At 48.5% G+C, this 26,068-nt stretch overlaps 2 protein-coding genes across 9 annotated transcripts in view; one reads left to right on the top strand and one right to left on the bottom strand.

Annotated features, from left to right (window-relative positions):
- The window catches only part of HVCN1 (hydrogen voltage gated channel 1), a 41,176-nt gene that overhangs the window by 14,422 nt on the left and 686 nt on the right, over positions 1-26,068 (top strand). For 6 of the 7 annotated variants that reach the window (XM_008004704.3, XM_073021101.1, XM_073021099.1 and 3 more), the window contains 4 exons: positions 13,874-14,158; positions 19,888-19,992; positions 24,094-24,325; positions 25,275-25,387. In XM_008004704.3, coding sequence (XP_008002895.2) covers positions 13,874-14,158; positions 19,888-19,992; positions 24,094-24,325; positions 25,275-25,387 — 735 coding nt within the window. Of the gene's footprint in view, positions 1-8,446; positions 9,007-13,873; positions 14,159-19,887; positions 19,993-24,093; positions 24,326-25,274; positions 25,388-26,068 lie in introns of those variants that run through there. The other variant, XM_008004707.3, reaches the window with a different exon arrangement.
- The window catches only part of TCTN1 (tectonic family member 1), a 48,422-nt gene continuing 37,060 nt past the window's right edge, over positions 14,707-26,068 (bottom strand). The window contains exon 15 of one of the 2 annotated variants that reach the window (XM_073021098.1): positions 14,707-26,056. The gene's annotated coding sequence lies outside the window, so the exon portion shown is untranslated. The remainder of the gene's footprint in view (positions 26,057-26,068) is intronic. The other variant, XM_008004709.3, reaches the window with a different exon arrangement.

Below are 26,068 nucleotides of genomic sequence, written 5' to 3'. Positions count from 1 at the left end.
AACAGGTATATATTAGTTGAATCATATGAAATTGTGCATTTCTTCTAGTTTTTATCTACAACGATGGCATTTTTTTTTTTTTTTTTTTGAGACGGAGTCTGGCTCTGTCGCCCAGGCTGGAGTGCAGTGGCCGAATGTCAGCTCACTGCAAGCTCCGCCTCCCAGGTTTACGCCATTCTCTTGCCTCAGCCTCCCGAGTAGCTGGGACTACAGGCGCCCGCCACCTCGCCCGGCTAATTTTTTGTATTTTTAGTAGAGACGGGGTTTCACCGTGTTAGCCAGGATGGTCTCGATCTCCTGACCTTGTGATCCGCCCATCTCGGCCTCCCAAAGTGCTGGGATTACAGGCTTGAGCCACCGCGCCCGGCCAACGATGGCATTTTTAAGTCCTCTTTTATATCAGAAAAGTTTTCTTGAATTATATCTTTGTTCTAGCCTATTAATCTAATTTCCTTATTCAGGGATTCCAGTTATGAGTATATTGGTTCCTTCTCTTCCCACCCCCACTAAATACTTCATTCACCACTTAACTCCCTGCAGGCTGGATCTCACTCCAAAAATGGCAGTTTCTTAGGGATAAACGTTGTATTTGTTTTCATGCTGCTGATAAAAACATACCTGAGACTGGAAAGAAAAAGAGGTTTAATTGAACTTATAGTTCCACATGGCTGGCAAGGTCTCAGAATCATGGCGGGAGACAAAAGGCACTTACATGGTGGCAGCAACGATGAGAGAGAAGCAAAAGCAGAAACCCTGATAAACCCATCAGATCTTGTGAGACTTATTCTCTATCAAAAGAATAGCGTGGGAAAGATTGGCCCCCATGATTCTATTACCTCCCCCTGGGTCCCTCCCACAACACATGGGAATTCTGGAAGATACAATTCAAGTTGAGATTTGGGTGGGGACATAGCCAAACTACCTCATTCTGCCCCTGACCCCTCCAAATCTCATGTCCTCACATTTTGAAACCAATCATGCCTTCCTAACAGTCCCCCAAAGTCTTAACTCATTTCAGCATTAACCCAAAAGTCCACAGTCCAAAATCTCATCTGAGACAAGGCAAGTCCTTTTGCCTATGAGCCTGTAAAAATCAAAAGCAAGCTAGTTACTTCCTAGATGCAATGGGGGTACAGGTATTGAGTAAATACAGCTGTTCCTAATGGGAGAAATTGGCCAAAACAAAGGAGGTACAAGGTCCATGCAAGTTTGAAATCCAGCAGGGCAGTCAAATTCTAAGGCTTCAAAATGATCTCCTTTGACTCCATGTCTCACATCCAGGTCAGGCTGATGCAAGAAGTAGGTTCCCATAGTCTTGGGCAGCCCTGCCCCTGTGGTTTTGCAGGTTATAACCCACCTTCTGGCTGCTTTCATGGGCTGAGGTTGAGTGTCTGCGACTTTTCCAGGTACATGGTGCAAGCTATTGGTGGATCTACAATTCTGGGGTCTGGAGGACTGTGGCCCTCTTCTCTCACAACTCTACTAGGTGATGCCCCAGAAGGTGCTCCCACCCCACATGTCCCTTCCGCACTGCCCTAGCAGAGGCTCTCCATGAGGGCCCTGCCCCTGCAGCAAATTTTTGGCTGGGCATCCAGCGTTTCCAAACATCTTCTGAAATCTAGGCAGAGGTTTCCAACCTCAATTCTTGACTTCTGTGCATCTGCAGGCTCACCAGCACGTGGAAGCTGCCAAAGCCTGGGGCTTCCACCCTCTGAAGCCACAGCCTGAGCTGTACGTTGACCCCTTTCAGCTATAGCTGGAGCAGCTGGACACAGGGCACCAAGTCCCTAGGCCCATGAAACCATTTTTTCTCCTGGGCCTCTGGGCCTGTGATGGGAAGGGCCACTGTGAAGGTCTCTGACATGGCCTGGAGACTTTTTCCCAAGGTCCTGGTGGTTAACATTAGTCTCCCTGCTACTTATGCAAATTTCTGTAGCTGGCTTGAATTTCTCCTCAGAAAATGGGTTTTTCTTTTCTATCACATCATCAGGTTGCAAATTTTCCAAACTTTTATGCTTTGCTTCCCTTATGCAACTGAATGCCTTTAATAGCAGGCATTGAATGCTTTGCTGCTTAGAAATTTCTTCTGCCAGATACCCGAAATCATCTTTCTCAAGTTCAAAGCTCCACAAATCTCTATGGCAGGGGCAAAATGCTGCCAGCTCTTTGCTAAAACATACCAAAAGTCACCTTTACTCCAGTTGCCAAAAAGTTTATCATCTCCATCTGAGACTACCTCAGCCTGGACCTTATTGTCCAGATCACTATCAGCGTTTTGGGCAAAGTCATTTACGAGTCTCCAGGAAGTTCCACACTTTCCCACATTTTCCTGTCATCTTCTGAGCCCTCCAAACTATTCCAACCTCTGCCTGATACCCAGTTCCAAAGTTGGTTCCACATTTTCGGATATCTTTTCAGCAATGTCCCACTCTACTGGTACCAATTTACTGTATTAGTTTTCACACTGCTGATAAAGACATACCTGAGACTAGGAAGAAAGAGGTTTGATTGGACTTACAGTTCCACATGGCTGGGGAGGCCTCAGAATCATGGCAGAGGTGAAAGGCACTTCTTACGTGGTGGCAGCAAGAGAAAATTAGAAGCAAAAGCAGAAACCCCTGATAAACCCATCAGATCTTGTGAAACTGGTTCACTATCACAAGAATCACATGGGAAAGATTGACCCCTGTGATTCAATTACCTCCCCCTGGGTCCCTCCCACAACTCATGGGAATTCTGGGAGATATAATTCAAGTTGAGATTTGGGTGGGGACACAGCCAAACCAAATCATATCTAATAGGTTTGGTATCAGCCAAACCTATTAGAAAAAAATGCAAAGTTTCACCCTCCAACCCAGTCCCTCTCTCCTCCTGGCAGTTGGGGCTGATTTTGTCAGTTTTCCCATAAATGTAGATTGAGGACCCCTTTCCCTGTCGGTGCATGAGGTCTGCAGGCCGGCCACATGGTGGCGTGGTGCTCTGTGGTGTGGGTCTTCCATGGCGTCCTGGGCAACAGACTTTGAGGTGGTTTGTAGTTTTGGGCTATTGAAGCAGGACTGGAGCGAGCACCCGTGTGCACGTGGGAGTCTCTTGTCAAGTCAGGCGATAAGGGCATTTTAAATGTTGATAGAAAATAAGGTAGCCATGGTGGCATGCACCTGTAGTCCTAGCTACTTGGGAGGCTGAGGCGGGAGGATTGCTTGAGCCCAGGAGTTTGAGGCTGCACTCCAGCCTGAATAACAAAATGAGATCCCATCTCAATAAAAAGGAAATAAAATTTTGATATAAACTGGTTTAGGGCCAGTCCTCTCCTTTGTCCCCAAGGCTGGCACATCAGAGAGACTCAAATATTTTTTTCAAAAGATGAAAGGAACTGCCCTGTTACCCTCCTAGGAAGGGTACACCCATTTACATGCCCAACAGCTGGCATACAGGAGTGCCCACTTCCCTCTGCTTCTGTCACCCTGCCACAATGTGTGGCACGGTGTGACTTCAGGCAAGCGGTCTCACCTCCCCAGGCCTCAGTTTCCCCTTCTGCAAAATGGAGAGACTGCACCTACCCGCCCTGCCTACTACTTAGGCACGTTAAAAGTATCAAGCAACAGCAGGTGGTGTGATCAGTGAGCTCTGAGTAAAAGGAGCAGCTGTCGCTGTTGTTGGCTGCAGAATCAGGCTTTCTCCAAGTGGTTTTGGGCCCTGAAGAGGTCGGCTTTCTTCTTGGAATCCAGGACAAACGTGTGGCCCAGAAACATAAAGGGAAAGACAGTACTTGGCCTACAGACTACCCCGGCTAACTCGGGCACACGTCCTCTGTCCTGGTTTCCTGTGACTACTGTAACAAACTGCTACAAACTGGGGGCTTCAACAACAGGAACTCATTCTCACCAGTTCCAAAAACCAGAAGCCCAAACTCAAGGTGTTGGCAGGAGTGGCTCCTGGAGGCTTTGGGATGGGAAGATCTGTCCCAGGCCTCCGTCCTAGCCTCTGGTGTTGCTGGCAGTCTTTGGCTTGTAGGCATATCATTCTGACCTCTGTGACCTTCACGTGACCTTACCCTCTACGTGTCCTTTTCTCTCTTTTTTTTTTTTTTTTGGAGACCAAGTCTCATTCAGTCTCCCAGGCTGGAGCGCAATAGCATGATCTCGGCTCGCTGCAACCTCCTCAGTAGCTAGGATTACAGGCGCCTGCCACCACTCCTGGCTAATTATTTTATTTATTTTAAATTATTATTTATTATTTTATTATTATGATTATTTTTGACACAGAGTCTTGCTCTAACACCCCGGCTGGAGTGCAGTGGCATGATCTCAGCTCACTGCAGCCTCTTGAGTTCAAGCGATTCTCCTGCTTCAGCCTCCTGAGTAGCTAGGATTACAGGTGCCCACCACCACGCCCAGCTAATTTTTGTATTTTTAGTAGAAACAGGTTTTCACTGTGTTGGCCAGGCTGGTCTCGAACTCCTGACCTCAGGCGATCTGCCCACCCTGGCCTCCCAAAGTGCTGGGATTACAGGTGTGAGCTACCGTGCCTGGCCAATTTTTGTACTTTTAGTAGAGACAGGGTTTTGCCATGTTAGCCATGCTGGTCTTGAACTCGTGACCTCAAGTGGTCCACCCACCTCGGCCTCCCAAAGTGCTGGGATTACAGGCGTGAGCTAACGTGCCCAGCCCCTTTTCTCTTTTTATAAGGACACCAGTCACCGGATTTAGGGCCTACCCTAAATCCAGTATGATTTCATCTTAACATCTTTAGTTACATCTGCAAAGACCTACATTCCAAATAAGGTCACATTCTAAGGTTCCAGGGGGACAGGAATTGTTGGGGGGGGTGTGCACGATTCCACCTACTCTACCCTCTGAGCAGGTGGCTCTCCAGTCGCTGGCTGCCTGGCTTTCTGTCAGCTGTGTTTTCTAGAACATAGTCTCCAAGTCATGGAGCCCAGGGGCAGATCCTGCTTTTCCAGTTCCCCACGGTGTGTGAGCTTGGACAAGGCCCCCCATCACCAGGACCCTAGAGGATGGCCTCAACCTCAGGGTTGTTCGGAGTTGAAATGAAATAGTGCGTGGAAGGAAGTTAGCAGCATGCGGAGATGATATGAGATGTGATAAAATAAGCAACCATAGTAATACACGTTGCTGCCATTGTGTGTTGGAGTTTTGGGGTGAGGGTGGTAGTTAATATGCAAATCAAGTCCCCAAAAATAGCTCTGGGAGGGAACAGGGAAATAGAAACTGAAGGGACATCAGGCCATGGGAATTGGGAGTTGGCTGACTTTCTTAAAAAGTACCTTTTTCTCCGATTGTTGGATAACAATGAACTAGGGACTTTCCCCCTCCCACAGATGGCAGCTTCTGAGCCTGTAAAAATAGGCATCCACAAAATGCTTTTCTCTCCTTCACTTCTAGGTCTGTCTTCTTCACTTTCCCCTTCTCTCCCTGGTGGCAGTTTTTCTGGTCTAATACCTGTAAGACAGGTCAGCAATATGTTTACCCTGAAGGAGCAGTGCCTAAGATTTTGTTAATTCATTCATTTATTACCCATTTCTTTTTTTTTTTTTTTTTTTTTTTGAGATGGAGTCTCGCTCTGTCACCCAGACTGGAGTGCAGTGGCGCAATCTTGGCTCACTGCAGCCTCAGCCTCCCAAGTAGCTGGGACTAAAGGCATGCGCCATCACGCCCGGCTAATTTTGTATTTTTAGTAGAGATGGGGTTTCACCCTGTTGGTCAGGCTGGTCTCAAACTCCTGGGCTCAAGTGATCCACCCGCCTCGGCCTCCCAGAGTGCTAGGATTATAGGCATGCGCCACCATGCCCAGCCTCTTAACCATTTCTTGAACCTCTCCCTGTGACTGAGGAAGAGTCTCTGCCCTCCCAGCGTTCGCAGCCCAGTGTGGTGGGAACAGTGTCCCAGTAGTTAAGATGGTGTGACGTACACCCCAACCGGGATGAGGGAAAATTAAGGAAGGCCTCCCAGGGAAGGTAAAATCTAGGTATAAGACCTGGAAGATAGATGGGATGGGGACAGGCCATGCGGAGTCCTGGAAGCAAGAGAGCATGGTCCGCTCTAGAACTACAAGTTCCATGTGGCTGGAGGGTGGCAGAGGCAGGGTGCTAGGAAGGAATAAGGCTGGCAGGGAGACCAGGGTCTGGGGAAGCCAAGAGAGCTGGGACTTGATCCCAAAGGCAGTTGTGGGCGTGGGGATCGCTGCACAGCAGGGACACAGTCAGGTTGGCATTGGAGAAGGAGGACCCTGGCCACAGGGAGGTGGAGGGAGGGTCAGGGCAGGCTCTGGGCAGGGAGAGGGGACGATGGAGTGCCAGCCGGGTTCAGGAAGTGAAACCGATAGGGTGTGAGGGAGAGGGAGGAGCCGAGGATGATTTTCTGTTCTTGGCCTGGGCAGCCAGGTGGAAGTGACAGCATGCCCTAGGGGATGTGGAAGGAGGAGTGGACTGGGAGAGAAAGGTAAGAAATCAGTTCAAGTGGGTCACAGCAAACCAATGACCCAGCAGGATCTTGAACATCAGATTGGAGTCTTTGATTTGAATGTGAACCACATCGAAAACACAGGTGTGCTAAGACCCCCAAAGAGAGAGAGTCACCGGCCCGAGGACAGGGTCAGGACTGAGGTCACCAGGACTCCTGGTGTGGGGCAGGGACATGGTACAGGAGGCTGAGGAGGGCAGCCAGAGATAGGAGGAGAAGCAGGGGGCGAGATTGCCAAGCAGAGCAGATTCAACAGCGTCAAAGAGTATGGAACAGTCAGGCAGGCTGGCGTCACGGTCACAGGCTTTGATATGGAAAGGTGACCTCAGAGGAGCATCAGAGTACAGTGGGGACAGCAAGGAGTCTCGCACAGGAGATGGAGCTGTGAGGGTGTCCCGCATCAGCAACTCCACCTGTAGACTTTTGGGGTTATAAGTGACAGAAACACAGCTCAGTGTCACTTAAGCCACAAAGCGGCTGTATCCGCTCATGTAACTTAACAGCCTGAGGGATGCAGAGGCAGGCAGTGGGCAGAGAAGTGAAATATCCAAGGCTGTGATGAAGCTGGAGGAGAGGAGTTTGGGGATTTTTTGTTCTCTTTTTTTGAGACAGTCTCACTCTGTCGTCCAGGCTGGGGTGCAGTGGCGTGATCTTGGCTCACTGCAACCTCTGCCTCCTGGATTCAAGTAATTCTCGTGCCTCAGCCTCCCAAGTAGCTGGGATTACAGGCGCCCACCACCATGCCTGGCTGTTTTTTGTGTTTTTAATAGAGATGGGGTTTTGCCACATTGGTCAGGCTGGTCTCAAACTCTTGACCTCAAGTGATCCGCCCATCTCGGCCTCCCAAAGTGCTGGAATTGCAGGTGTGAGCCACCGCGCCCAGGCAAATTTTTGTTGTTAAGGGAAAATCATAGCTGGCACTACCAGAACTGGGGGCTGCTCCGAGCCAGGCACCAAGGTAGGTGCTCTGTGCGCCACACTGGATCAGTCTGTCCATGAATGCCAGGAGTCCAGGGTGCATGGTGAAGCTGCTGAGGCCCACCACATTCTCTTGATTAGCCCTATCTTTGCCCTTTTCTGGAACTTTTCTGCTTCTGGCATGACAGACTCTTGACTGAAAACCAGAAATGTTTTCTGCTTTGCTGAGTGCCCTAGATATTTTCATCCCAAATTACTAAAAGTTGCTTCTTCACTGGTTGCAATGTTTCAGAAAGAAAAATTTCCTCTTCTATAAAATATAAATGCAGTTTTTGCAAAGTACCTTGAGGTTCCCACCCTACTGAGAAATAGGACAGGCTGCTCTTGTCTGCCAGGTAAGGTGTTTCCAAAGGAAAGTGTGGAGTCAGGCGCGGTGGCCCATGCCTGTAATCCCAGCGCTTTGGGAGGCCGAGGCGGGTGGATCACTTGAGCCCAGGAGTTTGAGACCAGCCTGGGCAACATAGCAAAACCCTGCCTCTACAAAAAAAAAAACAAAAAATTAGCCAAGTGTGATGGTATGTGCCTGTAGTTCCAGCTACTCAGAGGCTTTTGTGGGAGGATCGCTTGATCCCGGGAGGTCAAGGCTGTGGTGAACCGTGATTGCACACTACACTCCAGCCTGGGTGACAGAGTGAGACCTTGTCTCAAAAAAGGGAATTATGGCCAGGCACGGTGGCTCACACCTGTAATCCCAGCACTTTGGGAGGCCGAGGTGGGTGGATCACCTGAGGCCAGGAGTTTGAGACCAGCTTGGCCAACATGGTGAAACCCCATCTCTACTAAAATTACAAAAATTAGCCAGGCATGGTGGCAGGCACCTGTAATCCCAGCTACTTGGGAGGCTGAGGCAGGAGAATCGCTTGAACCTGGGAGGCGGAGGTTGCAGTGAGCTGAGATCGTGCTACTGCACTCCAGCCTGGGGGATGAGAACAAGACTTCATCTCAAAAAAAAAAAAAAAAAAAAAGAAGGAGTTATGGCCAGTGGCTGCCTGGAGAGCTTAAGTATACCCTGGCCCTGGCCCTGGCCAGCCCTGGGAGTTCAGAGACATTTGGTCTGGCCGAGATGAGCCCAGCGTGGGAGATGAGGTACCAGTGCCCTCAGCCAACAGGTGCATGATGGGCTTCTGCTCAAGGTCATATGTCACACAAGAATTGGGGGACACAGACCCTGACTTCATGGAGGGTAAATGCTAGTGAGGAGGGAGAAGGAATAAATATATGACTGCACAAAACAGTTTCTAGTTAGAAACTAGCATAAGGGCTCTCAAAGGAAAAGTGGGAAGAGAAGTTGTAAATGGAAGGGGAACTGATTTAGATTTTAGGGGTCAGGGAGGGCCTTTTTGAGGAACTGACATTTTAGCTGAAGTTTCAAGCAGAAGTAAGAGTAAGCGAAGCTCCGAGTGGGGAGAAGAGCATTCCAGGTTGAGGGAACAGCCTGCATGATGGCTCAGTGTGGAGCATCAGAGGGATAGAAGAGTGGCTGGAGTGTGGCAAGGAAGCTGTGGGGAAGGAGAGATGCCGATTCCTGGAGGGCCATGAACTACAGGTACACATATGTTAAACTAGTAGATATGGTCCCTGGGGCTCTGTTTATTTTTCCTTTCAGCTTTTTTTCCTCCCTGTGTTTCCAGTTGATGTTTTCTATTGCCCTGTCTTTAAGTTCGTTGATCTTTTCTTTGGTAATATGTTATAAGTTGTTAAGCCCATCCATTGATTTTTCATTTCATATATATAGTTTTCAGTTCTAAAATATCCATCTGGATCAGGATTGGTTTTTTTTTCCCCCTTCTTTTTTTGTGGGATGGAGTTTCACTTTTGTTGCCCAGGCTGGCGTGCAATGGTGCAATCTCTGCTCACCGCAACCTCCTTCTCTCGGGTTCAAGCGATTCTCCTGCCTCAGCCTCCTGAGTAGCTGGGATTACAGGCATGTGCCACGATGCCTGGTTAATTTTGTATTTTTAGTAGAGATGGGGTTTCTCCATGTTGGTCAGGCTGGTCTCAAACTCCCGACCTCAGGTGATCCGCCCACCTCAGCCTCCCAAACTGCTGGGATTACAGGCGTGAGCCACCGTGCTCAGCCATCTGAATCTTTTTTGTAGATTCCATTTCTCTATTAAGATTTTTATTTGTTCCCTCATTAAGTTTATGCTTTCTTTGAAATTCTTGAATATATTTTTGTAATATCTGTTTTCAAGTCTTTGTTGGCCAGTTCTATCATTTCTATTCACTTTTAGTCTTTTTTTTTTTTTTTTTTTTTTTTTTTTTGAGATGGAGTTTCACTCTTGTTGCCCAGGCTGGAGTGCAATGGCACAATCTCGGCTCACTGCAACCTCTGCTTCCTGGGTTCAAGCAATTCTCTTGCCACAGCCTCCCGAGTAGCTGGGATTAGAGACATGTGCCACCATGCCCAGCTAATTTTGTATTTTTGGTAGACATGAGGTTTCTCCATGTTGGTCAGGTTGGTCTCGAACTCCCGACCTTAGGTGATCTGCCCACCTCAGCCTCCCAAAGTGCTGGGATTACAGGCATGAGTCACCGCGCCCAACTATTCTGAGTCTTCTATTAGCTGATTTTTCTATTAGTTGTGGGCCACATTTTTCAGCTTTATCTGTCTAGTAATTTTTATTGTATGCCAGACAGTATGCATCTATGAGGTTGAGTTTATGTTGTTGTCTTCCTAATAGAGTATTGAGTTTTGTTCCAATTTACCTGGGTATCAGCTTGTTCATTTCAAGGCTTATTTTTAAGCTTTGTTGGGATGAGTGTAATGTGGCCCTTCCTATAAAGCTAGATTAGGTCTACTTATAAGGCCATGATTTTTCTGGGATTTCTGCTGAATGCTTAGAGTGTTCAATAAGGTCTCTCTACTCTGGCTGTTGGGAACTCACATATCTCCCAACCCAGTCCTATGTAATCTCTGGTAGTTGTTCAGCTCACAGCACCCCAAGGTTTTTTGGGGTTTTTTTTCCCTGAAAGTTATATTTTTCCCTGCCTCATGAAATCTTGTTCCATATACATGATGTTTAGGACTCAGCCAAAGTCCATATTTTTGGATCTCCTCCTTTGCATAGCTTTCCTATTTCTGGTACATTGCCATGCAGATTCCCGAGGGGAGGGAGCCTCAATAGCTTTGAACTCTAGTCTTTGCCTTCACAGTCCAGAAAGTACCTCCAGGCACAAAGGCAGGGTGATTGTGGGGTGTGCCTCATTCATTTTTCTTCTCTAAGGGATCACAGCAAATTTCACATATTTTATCCAGTTTTATAATTGGTTATGGCAGGAGGGATAATCTGTTTAGTTACTGTATAGTGTAATAAGGCCAGAAGCAGAAATCTCATTCTTGTGTATGTTTACACTCATGCTTTTATACATTCTAAAACAGTATATAATATTTTCCATATATTTAACATTTTTGCTTAAGTGTTATGACATTGTTCTTATTCTTCCATATCTTTCTTTTATAATCAACATTTTTTAGGAGCTATCCACATTGCTAGATTCATTGTTGCTTAACAAACATTTCAATATTATTGAGTGTCTGCTAAGTGCGAGGCATTGTTCTAGGTGCTGGGTATACAGTTGTACTTGATACTTAAATGTAAGCCAGGCACAGTGGCATGTACCTGTAATCCCAACTACTCGAGAAGCTGAGGCTGGAAGGTTGCTTTAGCCCAGGAATTTAAGACCAGCCTGGGCAACATAGCAAGACCCCATCTCTAAAATAAATTGTTTTAATTAGCCAGATACAGTATAGTGTGCCATAGTCTGAACTACCTGGGAGGTTGAGGCAGGAGAATTGCTTGAGCCCAGGAATTCAAGACTGCAGTGAGCTATGATTGCACCCCTGCATCTAACCTGGGTGATAGAGTGAGATCTTCTTTAAAAAAAAAAAGAAAAGAAAAGAAAAGAAAATGTAAGGTCTTCCTCTAAAGTATCCACTGACCAAAAGAAACTAGCAGGAAACAACCACTGAGGAAAACCAGGAGACTGTGGCATCCTAGAAGCCACTGAAGGAAGCGTTTGAAGAAAGAAGTGATTAGTCTACCGTGTTCAGTGCTGCCGAGTGGGTACACATGGGCATTACCAGTGACATACTGAGATGCAGTTAATTCATTTTAACTGCTGTATAGTGTCCCATCACATGAACAGAGAATATTCATTCCTCTATCTCCCACATTTAGGTGAATTTTCTTTTTCTTTTTTCTTTTTTGAGACAGAGTCTTGCTCTGTTGCCCAGGCTGGAGAACATGGCTTACTGCAGCCTCGTCCTCCCAAGCTCAAGCAATCCTCCTGCCTCAGCCTCCCAAGTAACTGGGACTACAGGTGTGCTACCCTGCCTGGATAATTTTTTTTTTTATTATTTTTCTAAAGACAGGGTCTTGCCATATTGCCCAGGCTGGTCTCAGCTCCTGGGCTCAAGCAGTTCTCCCACCTCAGCCTTCCAAAGTGTGGGGATTACAGGTGTGAGCTACCACACCTGCCCAACTAGGTGAATATTTGCAATAAACGTTTTTGAACATGTCACCAATTTGCGCACATGTGCCCAAGTTTCTCTTTGGACCCTATGTGGGGATAGAATCACTAGATCATTCAGAAAGATATGCACAATTTCAGCTTGACAAGATCATGCCAAATTTCTCCTCAAAACGATGGTGCTGGTGCCTATAGAACTTCAGTAGTCAAGAGACCCCATTGCTTCACGCCCTCACCAATATTTGATATAGATTTTAAGACTCTTGCCAACCTGAGGAGTGAAAAGATGTGCTGTTGTTACTTCACTCTGCGTTTTTCTGAGTATTATTGGGGATAAGCATCTTGGCTATTTGAGTTTTCTCTTACATGACCTGCCTGTTAACGTCCACTGCCCAGTTTTCCATGGAGTTTTTCTTTCTCTTTTTGGCTTATAAGATTTCTTTATATATTCTAGTTACTAAGTCTTTGTCTATCAAATACATTGCAAATATTTATCCCAGTCTGTGGTGTCCCAGTCTGAGGTATGTCTTTTAACTTCATAGGTTTGTGTGTGTGTGTGTCATAGTAAAGTTTATAGTTCTGATGCAGTCAAATCTATGGATTTTGTGTTTGTTTTTGTGTTGTTTGTTTGTGTTTTGAGACAGGTCTCAACCTGTCACCCAGGCTGGAGTGCAGTGGCGTGATCTCAGCTCACTGCAACCTCTGCCTCCCAGCTTCAAGCGATTCTGGGGCCTCAGCCTTCTGAGTAGCTGGGATTACAGGCATGCGCCACCATGCCCAGCTAATTTTTGTATTTTTTGTAGAGATGGGGTCTCGCCATGTTGGCCGGGCTGGTCTCAAACTCCTGACCTCAGGCAATCCACTTGCCTTAGCCCATGGGATGAGTGCTGGGATTACAGGCATGAGCCACCGCGCCCAGCGGTGTTTCAAAAAAAAACAAAATAGTGTTTTTTCAAAAAAACACTATTTTGTGGTGTTTTGTGTTATTTAAGCAATCTTCCCTATCCTAAGCTCATGAAGTTACTGGCCTAAGACTTTTTAAGTTGTTCCTTTTTAAATACACTTTACACATTGATGAAAGTGCATCTCAGATGTATTCTGTGTGGGGGGCAAGGTGGGGAATGGATTTTTTTTCCTATTGAGAAAGCCAGGTGTCCCAGCCTCTCCAGCCTTTCTTTCTCGTGAGTCTGGACTGCCACCCCATCTCCTCTAGGCTCCCTCAGGGACATTGGGCTCTCTCTTCCCAATGAGGTAGGAGTAGTCCCAATGAGTAGTCATGTAGCCTGCTCTTGCACTCATACCTATACATTTCAATTATTTAACTTTACGTAAAATTTGATACCTGGTAGGGCAAGTGGGTAAAGTGGAGAAAGGGCACAGGGATATTTGCTTTTGCTTTAAACAACTGTCTGTGTGAATAACACTGGCTGAACTTGGAAAATGTCCATCTGCCACGTGCCTGTCATGATGTGTGGCGTGATGGGTGGGGATCTCATGACTTCTCTGTGAAACTCTGGGTACTTTTACTTTTGGCTTCCCCTCCCCACGCCCTGCCCACTGGCCCCTCCAGTTTCCAGGTTGTGATGTCTCTGAACCTTGGGGCGGCCCTTCCGGTATTCACACGTGGGCCTGTAGCGGGTGTTTTGGGACCAGGCTGCAGTACTGATTCTGTTGGTTACCACCAACCAGACCACAGCGACGGGCCTGCTGGGGGCAGGAGTTTCCTGTTGCCTCATAGACACCGAGACCCTGGATTCCAAAAATAAAAGCACGAGAAACCACCGTGACCTCATGGTCTCTGCTCGCAGGAGTTTCTGAGCACCCAGGACCATCTTCACCTGCAGTGGCCTGGCCCGGCCTGGGCCATGTGGGCTCTGAGTGGCCCAGAGGGCCCCAGAGCCACCTGCCTGAAGCTCTTGCTCTCTGTCCCCGCCCTCTAGGCAGTCACCCGCAGGGCCAAGGTGGCTCCCGCTGAGAGAATGAGCAAGTTCTTAAAGCACTTCACGGTCGTAGGGGATGACTACCATGCCTGGAACATCAACTACAAGAAATGGGAGAATGAAGAGGATGAGGAGGAGGAGGAGCAGCCGCCACCCACACCAGCCTCAGGCGAGGAAGGCAGAGCTGCAGGCCCTGACGCTGCCCCTGCCCCTGGCCCCGCGCCCAGGGCCCCCCTTGACTTCAGGGGCACGTTGAGGAAACTGTTCAGCTCCCACAGGTTTCAGGTAAGTGGGACAGGAGTCCGGGATGCCCAGAGCTGGCAGGAGAGCCATCAGGGAATGTGAGGCAGGCAGCTGGGCTGAGCCCATTTGGCCACTGCCTCATTCATTCTATGAGTGTTTGCCCAGCACCTACCACGTGCCGGGGACCCTGTACTGCACTGGGCATGCGGCAGGCAGATCTCAAGTTGTCAGGGAGAAAAGAGTCATGATCCAAAAGGAAAGGGTCCACCAATGGATGAGTGTGAAATCGAATGTGTTCTATCCGTACAGTGGAATATGATTCCAACATCAAAAGCAAAGAAGTGCTGATCCATGCCACAATGTGAATGAACCTTGAAAACATGGTGCTGAGGGAAAGAAGCCAGACACAAAAGGCCAGAGTGTAAGATTCCATTGATACAAAACGTCTAAGGACAGGCAAATCCATAGAGACAGGAAACAGATTGGCGGCTGCCACAGGTGGGAGTGTTTCCATTTGAGGAGATGAAAATGTTCTGGAATTATAGTGGTGATGGTTACACAACCTTGTGAATGGACTTAATGCCACTAAATTTTATGCCAACTTTAAAATGGTATATTTTACGTTATGCAAATTTTACCACACACAAAGTAAATAAAGGGTAAATAACAGAGACAGAAAGAACACTCATCCGTTCACTCTGCGAACACTCAGTGCCAGAGGCTCCCCTGCCTCATGGAGACCCATCCTGCTGGGGACCTCAGTCTCTCTTGTGGAGTGATGCCCAAAATACCTGGCTGTCCTGGCCTTAGCCCACTGCTGATAGCCTCCTGGTATGGTTGCAGGGAGAAAGCAGAGCTGGGGTGGTCCTCACAGACGAGCGAAGGGAACTGAACTTTCTATGGAGTTCAAGCAGTTCTCCTGCCTCAGCCTCCCAAGTAGCTGGGATTACAGGCACCTGCCACCACACCTGGCTAATTTTGCATTTTTAGTAGAGACAGGGTTTCACTATGTTGGTCAGGCTGGTCTTGAACCCCTGACCTCAGGTGATTCACCCACCTCAGCCTCCCAAAGTGCCAGGATTACAGGTCTTAGCCACTGCGCCCGGCCAACTGTCCTGCCATTGACTGATTGATTGGTTTGAGACAGAGTCTTGCTCTGTCACCCAGGCTGGAGTACAGTGGCATGATCTCAGCTCACTGCAACCTCTGCTTCCTGGGTTCAAGCTATCCTCCTGCCTCAGCCTCCCAAGTAGCTGGGATTACAGGCACCCGCCACCACACCTGGCTAATTTTTGTATTTTTGGTAGAGACTGGGTTTCACCATATTGGGCAGGCTGGTCTCAAACTCCTGACCTCAAGTGATCCACCCATCTCAGCCTCCCAAAGTGCTGGGATTACAGGCATGAGCCACTCTGCCTGGCCATGTCCTGCCATTTAGAAGGGCTTTTATTATTATTTTTTTAAGAGATAGGATCTTGCTATGTTGCCCAGGCTGGTCTCAAATTCCTGGTCTCAAGTGATCCTCCCATCTTGGCCTCCCAAAGTGCTGTGATTACAGGTGTGAGCCACCATACATGGTCTAGAAAGACATTTCTGATTTTGAAGGACAAATGCAAGTGGAGTCTGGTCAGCCCTCTCTAGACCCCATCCCCAACCCCAACATGGCAGAGCCTATGTCTGGGTGCCTAGAAGTCCATTCAAGTCCTGGGAGGGCACAGGCCTGGGGACCACAGGGAAGCACACAGTTCTCAAAGGTGGGCATTTGGAGGATGCTACTGCAGGTGTCCCCAAACAAAATAGACCTGTCCCTCCTTAGAGCCTGTCCCTCTTCTGGAAGCAGAGAAATGCAGCCCTTGCATCTTCTATCACTGACTTTATTCCAGGGTAAAAGATTTTAAAAAATTATTTTGGTCTTTTTTTTCCCCCACTCTTGTGTGGCTGAAAGCAGCAAAGCAAGAGAGCTGACATGCCAGAGCACCTGGTGGCCCAGCTCCTCTGTGGCTGTGATGGGAAAGGAAACATGCTATTAAGTTGTTGGGGGTTGAAATCCCAAACCCTCAATTTCAGGAGCAGAAAGAAGGAACCAGCTTCCTTGCAGCTGCAAGGGGAGCCCTGGGCCACCCCCTCATGATGTCCCCCTCCACCCTGGGCTTAGGGCTTAGGGCTGGGGACTGGCCCCTGAGCTGGGACCCCCAGAGACACTCCTGCTGGGGAAAAAGACGAATGCCTGTCATAAAGTGAGTGGACGTGTTTATTCACCTACCCAACAGTCACTTATTTGTCACTGTGTACAGTGACAAATGTGGCAGACACATCTTTGCCCTCATTGAGGATTTGGCAGGCTGCAGAGAGGCAGGAATGATGGGAGCCATCACTGAGACACACATTGGTTACAGATGGAGAGAAGCCCTCCTCAGGGAGGAGGGAGGCTTTGAGAGGTCCTGGGGGTGGGGGACTGATCAGGGACTGGAGTTGGAGGAGGTGACACCTGCATGCTGAGCAGGAGTGAACCCCGTGGATGGATGGCGTGGGAGGCTTCCAGGTAGAGGGGCTTCCTTTGCCAAGGACTTGCAGCATTGGAGGAATTGAGAAGGGTGCAAGTGGATTGGGTGTGGGTGCTGCCAGCAGGCAATTGGCAAGAGAAGAGGCCAGGGAAGGTCATCCACGGGTTGTGGGGTACCTTTGAAAGCTCTAAGTGTGTGGGTGGGGGATCAGATTTGTAGAGGGACTCAGTGGCAACAGTGAGGCCACACTGGAGTAGGCGAGGAGGCTCAGAGGTTGTGGTTTCTGCAGGTAGGATCGGCATCCAGAAGCTCCTGGGATCCCTTTCTTGAGTGGTTTGAGATGGCAAAGGTGCTTGATATATTGTTAACTGCGGTCCCTTCTTACATGGGATGGCACCACCAAGGGAGAGAATACGGGGGGTGATTCAGGGCCCAAGGAAGCCATGAATGACAGGACAGAGTTGAGCCAAGGGAAGGTGGTCCCAGGAGTCAGGGAGCTTTTTTATTCCCATGTACCGCAGGCCAGCCCTGTGTTAAGCGCTCTTCATACTTCACTCACATCATGCTCCCATTGTTGCTCTGGGGTAGAAAATGTGGCCCACTCCATTTTCCCCGTGAGGACAGTGAAGGTTCCAGCGATGAGAGATGTGCCCAAGGTCCAGGCAGATGGGGGAGCTGGGAGCTGAGCCCAGGACTGGCCGCCCCACAGCACGGACTCTGCAGTCTTGGCCAGGGTGAGGATTTGGAATGAAGCAGCTTCTCTGAATTCTCAGCAATTTTCCTTGTGACCTGGTTCCCCTCAGAAGCAACACTCCCTGTGAACTGGCAGATTCAGGGCCCCGGGGATGAATTTTCATAGAGGCCGGGGTTATTATCCAGGCATCGTAGTTTTGTGACCTTGGGTTGGTCTCTCTCTCATTTTTCTTTTGCATTGTTTTTTAAATTGAGGTGAGATTCACGTAACAATCATTTTTAAGTAAATGATTCTGTGGCATTTATTTAATACATTCACAGTGTTGCACAAGTCACCACTATCTACTTCCAGAGCATTTTCTTTTTTTTCTTTTTTCTTTTTGAGATGGAGTTTTGCTCTTGTTGCCCAAGCTGGACTGCAATGATGTGATCTCGGCTCACTGCAACCTCCGCCTCCCGGGTTCAAGCGTTCTCCTACCTCAGCCTCTCAAGTGGCTGGGATTATAGGCACATGCCACCATGCCCAGCTAATTTTCTGTACTTTTAGTAGAAACAGGGTTTCACTATGTTAGCCAGGCTAGTCTCGAACTCCTGACCTCAGGTGATCTGCCCGCCTCGGCCTCCCAAAGTGCTGGGATTACAGGCATGAGCCACCGTGCCTGACCCCAGAGCATTTTCAAATGGAAACCTGGTACCCATTAGCAGTCACTCCCCATTCCCCCTCCCCCAGCCCCAGGCAACTGTGAACCTGCATTCTGTCTCCGGATTTGCCATTTCTGGACATTTCGTATAGATGGGATCATGTGTGATCTTTTCTGTCTGCCTTCTTTCACTTAGTATGACGATTTCATAGTAGTGTGGGTCAGAACCTCATCCTTTTCATGGCTGAATATTGGGTCTGTTCCTTGTAGCTCTGAGGCTTGGTTTTACCTCATATGAGCTCTCAGATCCCTTTAGTTCCAAAATAAAACCAAGGAAAAACAACAACAAAAACCCCACTAGAGGCTTGCACCTTTATTAAGCTTGCTGAATTTGGAATGTGTGAAAACTTCATTACAAGGCAATTTGCCATGCAATTTTCACAACAAACCACATCATAGAATACTTTAATTACTGAAATAATTACCTACAGGTTGAAAGGATCAAAGAATTAATAGTCTGTTCTTGCAGAGGCCTGAACTTGTTTAATTTTAAACTGAAACTGCAGAAATTGCCAAGATAGTGGCAGATTAATTTTCAGAGGCCAGAATCGACTGATCTGAGAGTGCGAATGGCAGGGGATGGCAATGGTCCGGAATTTCCAAGGGAACAGAAGGGTCACTCAAAGTCCTGTGGGGCTCCTCCCACTGCTACATTTCCACTGCCATTATGGTATCCCCAACACTGTCACCTTCACCCTGCCATCAGTGCCCTCGCCAACATCATCACCAGCTGTCACCATGACTGCCATTACTACCAGCTGCTTCCCACAGCTGCCATCAGTGAGACCACCCACCCACTCCACACTGTTCCCCACCTGTCCTCTGTCAGCCCATCACAAGGCCCACAAGGTTGTGTTTCCCATAGCAGCTCTCCTCAATTCTCCAGGACACCGGGACTCCTCTCCCCTTCACCCTCTTCACCCACTGTGGGCACACGTGAGCTGGGGCAGGCACCTCACATCTCCGGGCAGAAGCTGGTTTGTAAGCACAGCAGCCGTCCCTGTAGCTGAGGAGCCTGCAGTCGGCAGTCCCCAAGGTCCCTTCCAGGACTCAGACTGCTGAGGCAGAGCTGTGTTATTTATTGAGCATCTGTTCTGTGAGCACCCCAACAACAGCAGGCCCCAGGAATAGAAAAATACAAACTTGCCTGGGCGCGGTGGCTCATACCTATAATCCCAGCACTTTGGGAGGCCAAGGTGGGTGGATCACTTGGGGTTAGGAGCTTGAGACCAGCCTGGCCAACATGGTGAAACACCATCTCTACTAAAAATACAAAAATTAGCCAGGCATGGTGATGTGTGCCTGTAATCCCAGATACTCGGGAGGCTGAGGCAGGAGAATTGCTTGAACTCAAGAGGTGGGGGTTGCAGTGAGCCGAGATCATGCCATTGTACTCCAGCCTGGGCGACAAAACGAGACTGTCTCAAAAAAAAAAAAAAAAAAAAAAAATATATATATATACACACACACACACACACACACACACACCCCCACACACTTAAAAACTGATTATTTGTTGCCATCTAGGTATGGGCAGTTTGGTTTGAGAGGTGGTATTTGAGAAACAGTGACCAAGGGTCAGAAAATGAGCCAGACATGTTCTGGGAGGGCAGGGAAGGTGGGCACCACCTAGAGGCAGAGCAGGCCAGGAGGGTGGCGGGAAGGAGGCTGGTGGCTTCTATCAGAGAGGAGCTGGCCCTGCACAGCCACCATCCCAGTGGGGCCTCTGGCGAGCTATAGCAATAGCCTCCCACCCTTAATGGCTTTGCCCAGTGGTTTCACCCACGTGCTTCCAAGCCAGCTCTTAATCATGGGAAGAGGGAGGGCCTCCATGTGGGTCTCATGGTCTCTGGTGCCTTCCCTCGGCCCACAGGTCATCATCATCTGCTTGGTGGTTCTGGACGCCCTCCTGGTGCTTGCTGACCTCATCCTGGACCTGAGGATCATCGAGCCCGACAAGAATAACTATGCCGCCAAGGTAGGGGTTGACAGCTCTTCTGGGGTCTTACTGATATGTTTTGCTTGTGTTATCTGCACAGTAGGGGTGCAGAGTGGAACAGCTGACACCCCACTTGGAGTAGCAAGGTCTGTGGTAGTTTAATAGGTGTTTTCATCTTCCTTTCCAGATTATGGATTAGCATTTACTACAAGCAGGAAACCTTGTTTCACATGATGGCTGGAATCCTGGGCGATGCTAGGCTAGTGAGCATGTGGGGTGGATCCACTCTGCCATCTCTGGCTCAGGAGGGGCATTTCTCCTGTCTTCTGTTGATGGTCTGCATGGTCCCCATGCTGGGCCGTCAGGGGATGTGCTGTTTATTCACTGATTCAGTTACTGAGCCCATCCCAGATATTCAGGCAAAGGGTGGTGGACACATCCTGTCTCGGTGCCAAGGGAGAAGATCAGGAGAGTTAAAATCATCCCTGGCTGGGTGCAGTGGCTCACACCTGTAATCTCTGCACTTTGGGAGGACAAGGTGGGTGGATCACCTGAGGTCGTGGGTAGATCACCTGAGGTCAGGAGTTCGAGACCAGCCTGGCCAACATAATAAAACCCTGTCTCTACTGAAAATACAAAAAATTAGCTGGACGTGGTGGCGCAGGCCTGTAATCCCAGCTACTCAGGAGGCCAAGGCAGGAGAATCACTTGAACCCCAGAGGCGGAGGTTGCAGTGAGCCAAGATAGCGCCTCTGCACTTCAGCCCGGGCAACAAGAGCAAAACTCGGTCTCCAGAAAAAAAAAAAAAAAGCATTTCCCGTCCCCCACTCCCGCCATGCCCTTTTTTGGAAAAACAAAATGGAATTGATATGCAAATATATGTCTTTGCAAGTAGTGAAAAAGGCAGAAGGAAATGTTAAACCTTCTTCCTGGTACCTTTCCTAGAGGCAGCCCAGTGACATCTCCTATGCCGGCATGAAAGGAGAATCTTCCCTGTCCATCTAATTTCTCCTAAATAATTGCTTTCATGTTTCTCAGAGACTGAGGTCTTGAACCCCTGGGCTCAAGCGATCCACCCACCTCTGCCTCCCAAAGTGCTGGGATTACAGGTGTGCGACACTGCACTTGGCTCTCTTCCTCTATTTTTAATAGAATCCATTAACTTACCTGCCATATTGTCTTTTTTCTCTCAACTTTTTATTATGAAAAATGGCAAAGACACATTTTGCTGTTTGCTTTGTCACTATATATCCCCACATATGCACACACATTTCCATCTGACCATTTGATGTCACAAACCTTCACTCCTAAATACTTCAACATGCCTAATAAGGTTTATCTCCCATGGAGCCATGAGAGCATCATCAGACATAAAATAAGATCAATAGTCCCACTTTTATTCACTCACTCATCCCAAATGTCTCTTTTTATTTTGGGGGGACAGAGTCTCTATCGCCCAGGCTGGAGTGCAGTGGCACGATCTCATCACACTGCAACGTCTGCCTCCTGAGTTCAAGCGATTCTCCTGCCTCAGGATCCAGAGTAACTGGAATTACAGGTGCCTGCCACCACACCCAGCTAATTTTTGTATTTTTAGTAGAGACGAGACTTCACCATGTTGGCCAGGCTGGTATCAAACTCCTGACCTCAAGTGATCTGCCCACCTCAGCCTCCCAAAGTGCTGGGATGACAGGCACGAGCCACCATGCCCAGCCCAAGAATGTCTTTAATGGCACTTTTTTTCAAACTAGGATAGAGAATTCCAATATTCTATTTGGTTGTGTCTCCTTAGAATTTTTTTTTTTTTTCCTTGAGACAGAGTGTTGCTCTGTCACCCAGCCTGGAGTGCAGTAGCACTAACAGCTCACTGCAGCCTTGACCTCATGGGCTCAAGCCTTCCTCCCACCTCAGCCTCCTGAGTAACTAGAACCACAGGCATGCACCACCACACCTAGCTAATTTTTAAATTTTTTATAGAGAAAGAGTTTCCCTGTGTTGCCCAGGCTGGTCTTGAACTCCCAGGCTCAAGCAATCCTGTCTTGGCCTCCCAAAATGCTGGGATTACAGGCATGAGCCACCACACGCAGCCTCCCTGGGCTTTCTTAATCTAGATAAATCCTCCTGCTTTTCTTTTTCCTTCATGACCATGACTCTTGGAAGAGCCCAGCCAATAGAATGTCCCATGTTCTGGATTTGTCTGATGAGTTTGAGGTCTCCTGCCTTACTTCCTGCACACCACGGTTAGGTCCAGGGCTTGATCAGCAGGGAGTCCTCATTGGCGGGCAATGTTCTGGAGGTGGCATTTTCAGGAGGCACACGCCAGGGGTCCCACTCAGTTGGGTCACTTGATTTAGGCAGTAAAGGCTGGACGGCTCCACTGGCCAGGGGCATTTTTCCTGTTGCAGTGGTAAATGATCTGCCCGGTACTCCTTTGGTAGCATGCAAATATCCTCTTCCCCAGTTGGCATCTGTTGGTGATCCTTGCCTGAGTCAGTGACTACACTAGGGGATGCAGAATGGTGATTTTCTAATTCTGTCTTTCCTTCTACATTTAGTAGTCGGTACTCTTCTATAAAAAGGCACTTCCCTGTTTTCCCATGTGTGTGCGTGTGCATGGGTGTATGTGCTGCACTGTGAATTTTTTTTTATTCACTGTGTTACAATCAATCTTAGTCATTCTTTTCAATGTTCAGATTGTCCCAAATGTTGTCACTGTGAACCTCTTCAAGCTGACTGCTGGGTCCTGTTGACATGACTCTGTGATGTCTTTGAAGACTTCCTTGCTTTCTGGCACAAGACAACCTTGCTCACATTGTACCTTCCCTGCCCCAGATCTGGAAATGGTTATCTTGGTGTGAGGACTGGTTATTTTATATTTTTATTTTTATTTTTATTTTTTTGAGACGGAGTCTCGCTCTGTCGCCCAGGCTGAAGTGCAGTGGCCTGATCTCAGCTCACTGCAAGCTCCGCCTCCCAGGTTTACGCCATTCTCCTGCCTCAGCCTCCCAAGTAGCTGGGACTACAGGTGCCCACCACCATGCCCGCCTAGTTTTTTGTATTTTTTTAGTAGAGACAGGGTTTCACCCAGGATGGTCTCGATCTCCTGACCTTGTGATCTGCCTGTCTCGGCCTCCCAAAGTGCTGGGATTACAGGCTTGAGCCACCGCGCCCGGCCTATTTTTATTTTTTGAGACAGAGTCTGACTTGTCACCCAGGCTGGAGTGCAGTGGTGCAATCTCGGCTCACTGCAACCTCTCCTCTGGGTTCAAGCAATTCTCCTGCCTCAGCCTCCCAAGTAGCTGGGACTACAGGCGTGCACCAACATACCTGGTTCACTTTTTGTATTTTTTTTAGTAGAGACAGGTTTTTACCATGTTGGCCAAGATGGTCTCAAACTCCTGACCTCAAGTGATCTACCTGCCTCAGCCTCCCAAAGTGCTGGGATTACAGGCATGAGCCACTGTGCCCAGCCAGGACTAGATCAAGATCTCAGAACCCTTTTCACTTACCTTGGTGATCACTCCTAATTGGAACATATGGATCTGCCTCCATTCATTCATTCATTCATTCATTCAGTTATTTTAGAGATGGGGTCTTGCTATGTTGCCCGGCTGGCCTCAAACTGGGCTCTGGGCAGGAGGCCCCACCTAGCCTCCTGAGTAACTGGGACTATAGGCTCGAGCCACCACACCCAGCTTAATCTTTTTAACAATTGTATCCTTAGGGCCCCATATGGAGGTGCCACCATTCATTTTAAGAGTATCTTCTAATGGACATTTCTGTCTAACGGACATTTCTGTTGTCTTACAAACAATGCAGAAAATATTTGCTCTGCAAACAGTGCTGCAGTAAATATCCTTAGTCCCTGTGCACACGGGAGTTCAGCTGTAGGATAAGTTCTTAGCCACGGAATTGCTGGTCCAAAGGGTCTGGAGGACACTTTAATTCCGACATTGCCTAATTGCCCTTTAGAGAGCAGGTGCCTCATCTGCGGTGTTCACAGCTGTGTTTCCAGCACCGGGCATCTGGATTTGTCCAACAGATGAATTCTCTTGCTGGTGACCAGGCAGGTTCATGCGAGGGCAGCTTGACCTCCCAGAGGCCCAATCTCCCCTGACTGTGGTTCCTTGTCCCCTTCAGGTATTCCACTACATGAGCATCACCATCTTGGTCTTTTTTATGATGGAGATTACCTTTAAATTATTTGTCTTCCGCCTGGAGTTCTTTCACCACAAGTTTGAGATCCTGGATGCCGTCGTGGTGGTGGTCTCATTCATCCTCGACGTTGTCCTCCTGTTCCAGAAGCACCAGTTTGAGGCTCTGGGCCTGCTGATTCTGCTTCGGCTGTGGCGGGTGGCCCGGATCATCAATGGTATGTCTCGTGCACTCCCAGGCTGTGGATGGAGAGCGGGGGCTCAGGCATACATCCGAGGCCTGGCGGCACAGTCACTCTGGGCGCCTGAGCTCACAGTGGCTCCCATTATGGAGGCCTCCCCACAGCCCCCTCACCTCTCTCTCCTCCCTTCTTCCTCTTCAGCCCTTTTAGGAGCTGGTTATGAGCAGGTTTATGTCAAGCAAATAAAATGAAACAGTTGGGTACAGTGGTCATGCCTGTAATCCCAGCAATTTGGGAGGCTGAGGCAGGAGCATAACTTGAGCCCAGGAGTTCAAGACCTGCCTGGGCAACAAAGGTGAAACCCTGTCTCTACAAAAAAAAAAAAAAATACAAACATCAGTTGGGTGTGGTGGTGCACACATGTAGTCCCAGCCACTGAGGGGGGCGGAGGTGGGAGGATTGCTTGAGCCCAGGATTTGGAGGCTGCAGTAAGCCAAGATTGTGCCACCGCACTCCAGCCTGGGTGACAGAGCGAGACCCCATCTCAAAAAAACAAAACAAAAAAAAAAAAACTGGACTCTGTCAAAGGAAAGAAAAAAAGCCTTTGAGTTCCTACGGAAGATGCCTGTTATGGAGAAAGGGGGCATTTCCCAGCCTGTGCTTTCGTGGTATCTGTGCACACTGCTGCTATGCACCCATATGATTGTGAACAGGTTCTAGGTTAAGAAGCCTAACGTTCATCTTGTCAGAAATTATTTTTAAGGATTTCTCAGCCATAACAGCTATAGAGAGATATTGCATAACTGGGGACTAAGTAGCTCAGACATGAAACCCTGACTTCCCAGCTCTGATGCCCTAAAGTGATGACTGTCTCGTGTGTCTGTCACCATTCCTCCCAACACTATATGGGTGTAAGAATACAGATTTTTTTCCTCAGTGGTTAAGTTAGAAACCAGTATCACTGAGACCCCCAATTTTATTTCAGGGATTATCATCTCAGTTAAGACACGTTCAGAACGGCAACTCTTAAGGTTAAAACAGATGAATGTACAATTGGCCGCCAAGATTCAACACCTTGAGTTCAGCTGCTCTGAGAAGGTAAGAAGACACATCTGGGGACCAGGCATGGTGGCTCATGCTTGTAATCCCAGCACTTTGGGAGGCTGAGGCAGGTGGATCACCTGAGGTCCGGAGTTTGAGACCAGCCTGACCAACATGGAGAAACCCTGTCTCTACTAAAAATACAAAATTAGCCGGGCGTGGTGGCACATGCCTGTAATCCTAGCTACTCAGGAGGCTGAGGCAGCAGAATCGCTTGAACCTGGGAGGCAGAGGTTGTGGTGAGCCAAGATTGCGCCATTGCACTCCAGCCTGAACAAGAGCAAAACTCTGTCTCAACAACAACAACAAAAAGACATCTGAGAAGCTGGCCTCTGCTGCAGCAGCCGCCTGCAGCACAGCGCTGCTCATGCACCTAGAGCGCCCTTCCCTGGGCTGAGCCTGCCTTGTCCTTTCAGATCCAGCCCAGGCATCACATCCTCCCTGAAGCTGTGCCCACCCCCACACCCCGGGGCTCTGCCAGGTCCCCCACCTTTGTCTTCTCACTGCTGTCACTGCTGCTCAGTGGAGCCTATGATTGTAGCAGTCTCCTCAGCAGACTGAATGCCACAGAGTGTAGCTTTCATTCATCTCTGTGGCTCTGTGCCTGGGGCTCACTGAATGATTGTCACATCCCTGGCGAGGCTCAAAGTAAATTCCAGTGTTTGTCTGCTTTTGCAA

This window comes from Chlorocebus sabaeus, chromosome 11, assembly GCF_047675955.1.
Source record: "Chlorocebus sabaeus isolate Y175 chromosome 11, mChlSab1.0.hap1, whole genome shotgun sequence".
Taxonomy (NCBI): domain Eukaryota; kingdom Metazoa; phylum Chordata; class Mammalia; order Primates; family Cercopithecidae; genus Chlorocebus; species Chlorocebus sabaeus.
Note: the sequence above shows the minus strand (reverse complement) of the source record. Positions and strands in the feature narration are given on the sequence as shown.